Below are 12,234 nucleotides of genomic sequence, written 5' to 3'. Positions count from 1 at the left end.
TTTAATTCACAGTTTGTAACGGTACTTGAGGAATCATCATTATCATTAATGTTGCAGGTGATGATGATCCAAGAGCAGGTGGCAATGTTCCTGGGCGTGAAGAGCTTCAAGCGGCGCTACCCGGAACTGAAGCGGCGGACCATCGTCGGCGACGAGCGGGAGTACGTGCTCGCCAGGGGACTCGTCACCGACGCGCTCTGCGATCTCGGTGAGTTCTCAGTGTCAGTCCGCCTGCGCTGACACCGGTGAACGATGATAGGTGAGGATGAAGTCAAATTAATTAGCCCATCATGACGAATACATCGGGAATCAATCACGAAGGTTTCCAGGGGGGAATATGTACTAGCAATGGAATGGGGCTTTCAGGCTCCCGTTAGTAAGAATCACTTTTTTTTTTATTCGATTTTCCTGATCTTAGTGAGTTTGGCATCTATGTAGTTACTAGGCTCACCGTTTAGGAAGTGAATTAGAGTCTCAATATATATATATATATATATGTAATTATTTATAATAGATAATTTGTAATTAAACATCCGAGAACACGGGATTATATAATAACACAAATTTTAAATATTAATAATTTATAAGAAAAAAAATAACAATATGTAAGAGTATGCATGTACCTAAATGTATAAAGAGCGCAGAACTGCAGGCAAACTGCAAACCAGTTTTGCAGCACTATGAATATATATAATATTGCTTATGTATCTACTTAGTTATAATAAATAATTAATTTTATTGTTTACTTCGTAAATTTATAATTTATTACAGAATCAAATTAGAGGGAGACTTTGTACGAAAGTCGTTTGCTTGGGCACCTCTGTCTCATTCGTGTTTCTACCGTAAAGCAGTTGTGTTTGCATGGCTGTATTTCGGTTTGAAGGGTGGGATATGGCAGTGAATATACAGGGTACAGAGGAATCACACCTGAGTCCTCAGGAATGGAAACACATGGGGGGTATCATGGGTGAAGCAGTATACTCTGTTTTGTCCATTACTGCTTATGTCTATAGACGACGGTCACCACTTTAAATCAGGTGGGCCGTCAGTTTGTTTGCCATTCTAAGTTGCATAAAAAGACATTCTCAATTCGATAGTTAATCAACTTACAAATATCCATTAATTAAATTTGTATAAATATTACATTCTATATAAAAATAATATTAATAGGTATAACGGCCGTGGATGCCAGTGAGGTGCTAGACATAATGCTGTCCGATTACCCTCACAAGTATGAGGAGTATCGGTCCCACCAGCGGGAGAAGCAGTTGACCAATACTGAGTTGCTAGTTGAAGATGTCAAGAAAGAAAGTACAGAAGAGAAGTCTGAGAAGGTGGATGTAAAAATAGAATCGAAACCGGCCGAGAAACCTGAACCACCTAAAGTCGATCCTGAGAAGACGAGACAGGTTTGTAGTTTTACTAATCTATTTTTATTCCTAAGTTTGGTCACAGTTCTGTTCCAATCACAATTTTGAAGAGGTATTATCTGATTATGCCTTAACAGATCCAGTTTGGACTGAGAACAAACTGCGATAAACATTATAATGTTGAACTAACCTAAAGACGATTGAATGATAAAACTCTTTATTGTTTTTAATTTAATAATTACCGGTTTAATTTACGTGTAATTAAGTCGGAAAAATTTGACTAGTTTCGGAATCAATTCGTGATCCTTAGTGTGTGAGTGTAAGAAGGAATGGAATATTTTCGGGACATGGAAGGCTACGAGGCAACAAGTCATAAAGGGGAAGCGTCAACTTGGGGTATTTAAAAAATAGATGCTTTAAAGTTCCTTTAGCTAAAAATTATACAAGTAAATAAATCTAATATATAACATTCTCGTGTCGCGGTGTTTGTTACCAAACTCCTCCGAAACGCCTTTACCGATTTTTATGAAATTTTGTGTGCATATTGGGTAGGTCTGAGAATCGGCCAACATCTATTTTTCATACCCCGTAATGATAAGAGTGACCCACCCCTAAATATTTTTTTTTATTTTTTTGTAATTTTTTTTATTTTTATTTTATTATGACTTAGCATTAAAAAATACATACAGTTACAAATTTCCACGCTTTTACGATCAACTCCTGTTTTTTAATCGCAATTTTTATATTGCGCAATAGGATTGCAAGATGACAATCGAATATAATAATTGTAGTACGATGAATTTTATGTATAGTTCTTGAAATAATGTATATGGTAACACAACGTTTGCCAAGTCAGCTAGTATATATATACATATACAAAATTTGTTTAAATAATTTAGAGTTTGAAGCGTACAAGTGGTGTAGGAGTAAAAAGTTGCACGGTCGTATAAGTTGGAGTGGTGGTTGCGGCAGGACATGGCGGCGGCGGCGATAGCGTCGGCGAGCGAGTGGAACGCGCGGCTGAACGCGCTGCGGCGGCCCGCGTGCGCCGACCTGCAGTCGCTGGCCGTGCAGCGCCGCCGCCCGCCGCCGGCAGCGCCACCTGTCGTGCGCGTGCGTCCGCCCGCCGGCTTCTACCCGCACGCACTGCTGCCCGGCCAGTACCAGCACTCGTACAGGGTCTACACGCCGGACCAGTTGCGGTGAGTAGCGCTCGTTTTACCCCTCCTTTAAATTTTGAAATTAAACTAATAGTACATTACTGCAGCGGCCAGCAACTGAGGCATTGATGGACGAACGTGCGAACGTGAGTCCATTAATACCTAGTTGTGGCCAAGGCTTGTATAGTACTTTTCTCAAACAATGCGCAGAAATCAAAAACACAATTTTACTTTTTAGTTAAATGACGAATAACGAACAATAATAATTTTTCACGCGCCATAATGTTCCTTTGTTTTTTTTTCAATAAACAGCTTTCTTTTTGCAAGCCAGTTCGAAATTTAAATAAAACCTTTTATTAGTTACCTCCTTGGTAGCCATGTTTCGAAGTAAAAGGTCATTCCATTGCTACCCTCCCCATTGCTATCTACTAACAATCATTTCTTACGAACAATTTTAGGTTGACACTACAGTGTCTACGTTACTACGTAACTGTATGCTGTCACTTTACGAAATTATTATGTTGCGTTGCTGTGTGCAGGTACTTCCCGCTGAACACGGCGCTGTCCGCGCCGCCGCCGCCGGCGCCGGCCGCCGGCAGCCGCGCGGCGGCCGCCAGCTCCGACGACGACGGCGACTGGCCCGAGCGCAGCTCCAGCGACGACTCGGACTCGCGTCCGCAGCCGCATCACGCGCATCACGCCGCCAAGGTACGCCGGCCCACGACTAGCCAATTACATCATCAATCGTCACCTTATCAGCTCACAACTACCCTCTCCCGAATTTAGGCGTCTTCCCACTATTACTCCTTCCCCTCTGGAAACCATCGTGGCTAATTCTAGTTTAATTCATCAGGATGGGCTATCTGACCTGCTTTTATCCTCGTCCGTCATCTATCACTGGTGCCCCACCAGTGTTTTTTTTTATACCACTGATGTGGCAAACAAGCATACGGCCTTCCTGATGGTGAGTGGTTACCAAGTGCAGACGGGGTTACCATATCATTATAACCTATACAAAAAAAAATATTACTACCTTATATATTACTGTTATATCGAATCCAAAACCTAAGAAATGCTGACTGAATGGATGGTCCATTCTCAGAAATCACATTATCACAAAAGATTTTTAATAGATATATCTTCAGTTCATGAATTCTTAATCCACCAATTTCATAAGTCACATGAGCCGACGTAACAAATAATACAATCAATAGTAAATTAATTTTTAGACATTAAATTGGTGCAATGTGGTTGCAAGTCTTTTATAAGTTTTTTTTTTTAATCAAACGAGATCTACCACCTAACTTATCTTGTGCCAATGTCATCCATCTCTCGTCAACTACTTTGTTAATATCGTCCGATCACGCTGATGACCAGCTGATAGTCCACCTCGTATCCTATAACTCTTCCCTGGGCCATTCTTATATCATTAATTAATTCCCACTAATATTATGTATAGAGCCTGAACAAATAAACATCTATTAACCAAATATCAAAATGTGGATCGTTGAGACTTTGTAAGAGAACCTGCAGCAATCTGTATTTTATTCTATTAATATTATAAATGCATAAGTTTGTAACTATGAATGTTTATTACATTTTATACAAAAACTGCTGAACAAATTTAAATGAGATTTGGTACATAAATAGGTTACATCTTAACAAATGGATAGAATACTTTATGTAGTAATTCACAAAGGCGAAACAGCTAGTACATAATAAGTTCCTATTACACTTCAGCGGAAAAAACTAACGAAGGTGAAGCGAAGCAGTCAAATAGACAGCAAAGACAAGGAAAAAGAGGTATCGGTGAAGGAGGAGGCGCGCGAGGACGAGGAGACGTGCCGCGTGTGCAAGCTGCGGCTCGAGGCCAACCGCAAGTACACGCACGAGAGGTTCCTCGTCTGCGCCACATGTAATTCTAAACGTGAGTCACTCTCTCTCTCTCTTTTTCTTTATTAGATGATTTTTATTGGACATTCCTTCTAAATGTAAAAATTACTCCAGCCACGACAAATTGATATCGTTAAGTCAGTGAAAATCTGTTATTGGCATTTTTATATGGATCAGTTATTTTAAACTATAAATTGTAAGATGTTGGTTTTCCAATAAATAAATGGACATTGAATTTTTTGTTTTTATCTTTGTTACCAAACTTTGATTAAAATATTCATGTTTAAAATACACCATTTTTTTTTAAAGTAGCCTGTAATAAAAAATTATTATAACAATTTTTCGTATTTTTTGTATTAAATAACATTTCTTTTTGTAGCCTGTAAAGGGCCATTTTGCTAGGTATGGCAGGCCCATATGTTACGCCAAGTTAGAAATATGTTAATAATATTTAAATTATTATTCACATTTTATATTATATATTAGATATGCCTTGTTCGTAAAAAATATGACTCTGTAATTTGATTCCTTTATCTTGCAGAATGGAACAAATAATCTTAATTTAAAAATTTCACTGTTTTGTTCCATTTTTAAATTAAAAATTTGTATATGCACAGAACACGCGGCATGCGTGCAACTGGCCGCCGCTAGCGCGCGCCGCGCCCGCGAGTATGCGTGGCAGTGCCAGAGCTGCAAGGTGTGCGGCGTGTGTGGTCGACCCGCTGTTCCCTCAGCCGCCGCGGACACCCCTCTCGTGTGCTGCGAGCTGTGCGATCGTTCTTACCACGCGACCTGCATCGGCCGCGACGCGCCGCCCTCAGGTTAGCGCGGAATAACTTTGTCGTGACGTATTTGTATTATATGGATGAATTTTACCTTACAAGTACAGAGACAAACTATGAGAAATTGGGCTTTGAATCAATAAAACAAGTTCTCCAATATTATTTTATATTGGTCTTTTCTACTGTGCTACTAGGAAGTCAATGCAAGTCTGCTCTCTAGCGCATAGAAGTGTCGCTCGAAGTGGAGTGGGGCGGTGACGTAGCAGAGTGAAATTTAAATACACGAGTCATTCAATATCAGTCTTTAGTCAAATAAGAGATTAATTTTTGCACATTAATTTAAATAATATCAACACAAACCAACGGCGGTGACATTTCTATATTAATATGTTGTAACCAACAAAAAAGAAGTCACAGCAAGGAAATTAAATGAAATAACGAGGAAACATGTGCGACGTGTATCTGGCTGACTGGTGATTGAAAATGTTTTAATAAATATGCCATTCGCAATTTGCAGGACGGTGGCACTGTTCCGAGTGCGCCATCTGTAAGTCGTGCGGCGCGCGGGACCCGGCGGGCGCGGGGGCGGCGGCGGCGGCGGGCGCGGGCGCGGGCGCGGGCGCGGAAGCGGAGTGGCACCACCAGACGCGGCGCGGGCCGGGCGGACACAAGCTGTACTCGCACTCGCTGTGCACGCCCTGCGCCAGGTCGGTACCGGCGCCGGCCGCGCCCTGCACACGTTGCGCCGGGGAACACGCCTTCTTCATATAACGATATACTCTGTACTCCTACGTACTACTCTGCATACCTTAGTAGTTTTTGCTTACCGAAGAATAATTCCAATATTTATCTGACATGCAGTATTTATTTAATGGGTTAGGCAGAAATAACAGACAGACAGTAAGATGTGGTAGAATTTATTTCAATACTGTTAAATATCAAAATTAAACGTGGACGTTGTATTTTGATTATGAATAAGTTTCTAATTAAAATAGATGCTGCAGTAGAAACTAAATTAGATTCCCTTGCGCAACTTTTTAGAAATTTACTGACATTATAATAAAAGTAGATCAATGTTTATAAGATCATCATCGTTCATACGATTTTGAAAAAATATGTATTTTTATATGTACAGTGAAACACTCTATATGAGCGACTTATTTGAACCACTTTCAATAAAAAAGTTTCTTATTGGGAAAAGTTGCTTATAGAGGAAAAAGGAGTATAAAAATACAGGTTTGGATAAAAGCTGAGTAAAATAAATAAAACATAAAGAATGTAGCTTATAGTGAGGTTGTTTATATATATATATATATATATATATATATATATATATATATATATATATATATATATATATATATATATATATATATCTTGTACTTATCATATTATAGTTACATGTCTAACTAAACATTGATATACTTTTATCATCCAAAAATAACAAGCAGCGTGAAAGATGTTTCCACATTATACATTTGTTATAAAGAATTTAAATTACAACCATACAAATTGTGTATAAATTTAATATTTGTACAGATACGCCCAGTTCTAGATATGTAAAATTACAAAGTTACCATTCGTTTGTGAATGTTGAAGACAGTAATAATTGGCACTTTAGAAGGGCCAAAGAAGTAACAAATCAAAGGTTATGATTGGATTTTAATAATTGTAGGGTATTTTTTTTATGCAACTTAGAATGGCAAACAAGCTGACGGCCCACCTGATGGAAAGTGGTAACCGTCGCCTACAGACATGAGCAGTACCATGGATATAACAGAGTATACTGTTTCGCCCATGATACCACTCATGCGTTGCCATTCCTGAGGAGTCAGGTGTTATTCCTCTGTACCCAGTAAATTTAAGGTTTATGTCAATTTATTTATTATCATCATAAATGTTGTGATAGAAATACAGACAGCCTTCAGCATTTCGATCATTAAATTCAAATGGAAAATAAACCGTATTAGTGTTGATCTAAATATCTAGGTACGGCAGTTGAAAAATGTCCTTAATTATGAAGGACATAAAGTTTAGCAGTATGTTTGAAGTAGGTTTTATTTTGCCAACCATAATAAAATCAATTTACAGTACAAATTTAAATTTCTAGAATGTGGGTAAATTTAATTGCGTAATTTTTAAGCATACAGAGAAATCTCTCACGCTGCTAGTTTTTTTTTTTTTCAATTTTTAAATATATATTTAGAAGGAAATTTGTCTGTATACCACCTTTCTAAAATACTTGCATTTTTTTTATAACATCTATAATGTTACAGTAAATGACAATAGGTATTTCTTTAAAAGTGGTATAATGACTATCATGTATTTAGCAAATTCAAAATCCCCTAGAAGATTTTATGTTCAGGCTGAGGACAGAGTACATAATATAATTTGTTATACAAATAAAAAAATGAAATATTTTTATTATCATGTCTATTCCACATTGGATTCTTCACTATAGTGTTGAAATAAATATGATAACATTTTTCACATAAATGTATTATTTAATTGATGCAACATAGAGTTCAAAGTGAAGAATCAATTGTAATATACTATTTAGCTGCCATCTATGAGAGAAAGCGACAAAACATTAATATTGAAGTGAAGGTACTCTAATCATGGCTTAGCAGCGACGTACGGAATCAACGAACAAACATATTAAACGTGATATTCCGTATTGTTTTCAAGTAAATCCAAGAGGGGCCACGTCAAAACGTGAACACGTTTAGATCCATAAAGAAGAATATATAGCGATGGACGCAGATGAAAAGTACAAACTTTTTACAAAGTCTTTTCGATGATTTATGTGTCATTTGTTTAAGTAATTGGTCTTGGTAGTAATTGTACACTCACGTCATCTCATATGCGTGTTCTATGTGGACTAACACGAGCTGATCATTGTGTCTCGACGTCTGCCTTCACTCTGTCGACATCCGCTTTGTCTCTGGTATCTCGTAGCATTTTGGCCCCCGCAGAATGTTTACTCTATGCCCCAAAGCGTTCTTACTCAGCACACCCCCTTAACGATAAGTTGCATGCTACCATATCCCATGATAATGTAAGTCTTTTTTATCCTACACCTATGTGATGGCTGTTTGCTCAAATGTCTTCGACTAATACTAAATATATTAATTTGTAACCGAACTGTGAATGTTGTGAGCAAACAATCTTCATTAGAACAGAACAGCAAAGTGGACAGTGAGCCTTCACTGCTCGGGTTGAGGGCTTTCTTCTCAGTAACTCTGTCGAAGTAATTCTACAGCACCAATATGTATTATAAACAGCACCGGCTATTGCCCTGTATTTCCGTATAACCAAACTTTACTGTTCCTCTTTTGATAATTTTATTCATATACTTGATTAATTTAAACTAATTCAATACATTTAGATAGTTGGTATTACTCAATTAATATCGAAAGGGGCTGGAATACTCGCGCTATTGCATTTTTTGTTACCGAGTCTATTTTGTTTTCTTTTTTTTATGCAACTTTTAATGGCAAACAAGCTGACGGCCCACCTGATGGAAAGCGATAACCGTCACCTATAGACATGAACAGTACCATGGACATAACAGAGTATACTGTTCGCCCATGATACCCCCCATGTGTTGCCATTCCTGAGGACTCAGGTGTTATTTCTCTATATGTGTATTATTTTTAATGATATAACGATAGTAAATAGTGACATTAGATATTTTATTTTAAACTTTTTTTTTTTACATCAAATAAATTGTTTAACAAGAATATTATCAATTTGGTAACAGACTAGAGGTTGTAGAAATCGTATGAAAATTTCATTAATTCGAGATATATTTTTTTTCTTTAATGACCTTTACTATATTTACAGTTTTTTTTTAGTTTTTATTGTTCCAATGTTATTCAAGCTAGCTATACTACTAAGGATTGGTCAGTAAAGTGCATTTAACGAATTGTACTATATAAGGAAATAAAGAAATTTACTGCTACATTTTTTTTTCGAAAAGTCGTGTTAAAGTGTTTCAAAAATGGACATAACTAGGCCACTCCGCCAATAAGTATATTAAATCTTTTAACGTGCCCAATATAAACTATGTACAATAAAGATTTTACAAAACAATACAATAAAAATGAATGTATAACAATAGAGACATTCCAGCCCCTGAGAGATCGTGTAATAAGTTTTAATACCTTGGGTACTTTGCTTTTTGTTCCGATCACGGATTTGTCGCCTCAATGTACCATCAATGACGATCGATGTCGACATCATTCATCATTGGAGTTTATATCCGAGACTAACCATAACCCATCGCCACATCTTATGACTAACACGGACGTAATACAACGATATTGTTTCCAAATGCGTTCACTAACATTATATGTCTTATTACTTGTCTTCTGGCTCAAATATACACATGTTATTGTATAAAACATACAATTACTTTTTTTTAATAAAACGAGATAGCAATATTAAATACTTTGTTGTTATGCGTGCTGTAGCGTAAACATTTATACAAATTGATGACACACACATAGAAAACTTATTTTTTTATACTTTTGTCTAGAGAAGTTACACACATGTAACTCAAATAAGATATATTTCACTGGAATAGGTATTATTTTGCGGAAGTTCATCACCGGTTATTTGTTTAAGTCATTAAAGCAATGTAATTCTAATAAAATAACAAGTCAAATGGATATTTTATATAAAAATGAGATTTTTCCGGATATATAGCTACTTAAATTATGATAATATGGGACTAACACGGGAGTGAAACCTTATCGAAATTAATAAAGTCGCTTCAGAACTAGTGAATATTTGCAAAAAGAATCGTTATAGATTGTAGGTGTTTTCTTTTTTGAAGTCCCTTAACTATATACATATATAAACAAATTAATATACAGGGTATGAAAAGGTAAATTAATTTAAAATAAAATAACTGACTTAGCTTTCCTTCCAAAGGTCATTAGTCGCAATTCTACTAGTACCTCCTACTAGTTTAATAGTGGTAATTATGAAAACTTCTGAGTGTTTGTTTTACATTAACACTTGAATAGTGGAAGAGAATCGAATGAAATATACATAGATAAATACAGGATTATTATTATTTGATACGTCAATTTTAAAAAATCTGGCCTAAAATGACAATTTGATTTAATCACATTATATTATTAAAAACTCTAATTCTAGTGCATAGTTATCATCAAAAAGCATAAAAAAACAAACAATTAATAAATTTTTATAATTGTATATTTGGTTTTTTTTTTTAATAAATTTTCTATTCATGCCAATTTTCAAAAAATTCAAGCCAGTATTGATTTTTTTTTTTTGTTATTTTCCCAGCAGCCATCAATCGATATTAGCACTGATATATTCCGAGTTTAAACGTAGCTACAAATAAATGGCGAGTAAACACAGGACGAGATAACTCGTAGTTGGTGTCCTAGAAAAGAACGCACTCTGCCGAGTTATCTCGTAGTTGGCAGTCAACATGTTAAAATTATGTTTGTGTCACTTCATAGGAAATATTTTTATATTTTTCAATTGCATGCAAGATGAAAGAATTAATATATTTTGTTTATTCTTTCATAAGTCATCATCTTTCACACTTTCAAAAGTTATCAAAAATATTTTCATATATAAGGAAAGTTCACTATTATATATAATGCAGTTAGATTTCGGATTGTTGTACCTTTTTTGTTACACATTGAGTAAACCCTTAGATCATATAACATTATTATAATATTATATGACGAAATACACAATATACTTAAAATAAATAAAAATAACTTAAATTTGTTTTTCTTCATATCCATGTATATCAATAATTTATTCAAATGTTATATAAACTATAGGTAATATCGAAAATATTAATATCTTTTTAAAGGAGTTTCTACAAGTAAATTTAAACTTTTTTTTTAACACGTAGAATTAGACATACATATTCGTGTAACATTTTACATATATTGCATTATTTTCTCCACACATTTATACACATACACACACACACACACACAGGAGCCTAGAAGAGAAGTAATAACGTATAAGGTGTGAGACCGGGACGGGACGGGACGTGAGTAGAGCGAGACCGTCCGCCGTGCAGTGTCTCGTTTTGATTACTAATAGCGTGTTTCTGTGTTCCGGTGCTTGTGCGCGTACGGTCCGTATGTGTGTGTGCGTACGTACGTGTGTAGGGCGTATCGCATCGGTCGCTACTGCCCGCTGTGCGAGCGCTCCTTCATCGGCCCCAAGGGGACAATGCAGCTCGTCATTTGTAAGCTCTGCGATAGGCAACTGCATCAAGGTACGTCATGCCATCGAACAAACAAAAACAAGAGCAACCGCTTGCCACCGAGTTGTTTACGAATACTGGCATGTTTCGTGTCTAGCCAAACTGGGATTGTGACGTCACACATATTTTAAGCCAATAAACGTGACCTTGATATACAGAATATTTCTCTATTTCGACTTCACAGCTGTGTGGAAGAGAGATTACTAGTGGTTGTTTAACATCTTACTCTACAAGCTACTTTGATTTAGATATGAGGGAGACAGAAGATAGTAGAAACGGTTGTACAGGATAATGAATATTGGCCTAAACATATTAGTGTTACAATCTCAATTTGGTTTTATGCTTCTTTTGTACATGACAAATTTGTTAATAATAAATGCATTATTTAAAAATAGAATACTCTACGCTCGATATGCCAGTATTTTTTTTCAACTCTTCATGGCTGTCGCTACCGGAGTTTGAGCTAAACATGCATTGATCATTTGATCAATTAAACGCAAATTATAAATATTTTGTATATTGTGATTAGCTTCAACTCTGGGAGTGAAGCGTCCCTTGTATTATGGCATGTGGATATAGAATGGCATATAGATAAATTTTTGTATCAATCGATAACAATAGTATGATTTGATTTTTACTGCTTTTCACTATTTGAATTGTTAACATGGGGTTAATGTTTTAAAAATTATATTTACAAATTTAGAAAAAAAATAATATTTAGCCTTTTGAGTTAATATTTTCAATAGATTAAGACTCTCAAA

The 12,234-nt window shown here is 36.0% G+C and overlaps 1 protein-coding gene across 4 annotated transcripts in view; it reads left to right on the top strand.

Annotated features, from left to right (window-relative positions):
* Positions 1-12,234, top strand: part of LOC113522529 (uncharacterized) — a 31,554-nt gene that overhangs the window by 16,052 nt on the left and 3,268 nt on the right. Inside the window, exons 6-14 of one of the 4 annotated variants that reach the window (XR_008252776.1) lie at positions 58-208; positions 1,171-1,409; positions 2,343-2,572; positions 3,070-3,238; positions 4,271-4,457; positions 5,041-5,244; positions 5,723-5,912; positions 7,894-7,975; positions 11,376-11,466. Coding sequence is in view for 3 of the 4 variants with exons in the window: in XM_052894396.1 (XP_052750356.1) it covers positions 58-208; positions 1,171-1,409; positions 2,343-2,572; positions 3,070-3,238; positions 4,271-4,457; positions 5,041-5,244; positions 5,723-5,912; positions 11,376-11,485 (1,480 nt within the window). In the remaining variant the exon portion in view is untranslated. The other 3 variants (XM_052894396.1, XM_052894397.1, XM_052894398.1) reach the window with 3 other exon arrangements.

Source organism: Galleria mellonella, unplaced genomic scaffold, assembly GCF_026898425.1.
Source record: "Galleria mellonella isolate WM207_F2 unplaced genomic scaffold, CSIRO_AGI_GalMel_v1 utg21, whole genome shotgun sequence".
In the NCBI taxonomy this organism is placed as follows: Eukaryota; Metazoa; Arthropoda; class Insecta; order Lepidoptera; family Pyralidae; genus Galleria; species Galleria mellonella.
This window is presented reverse-complemented; position numbering and strand designations above follow the sequence as displayed.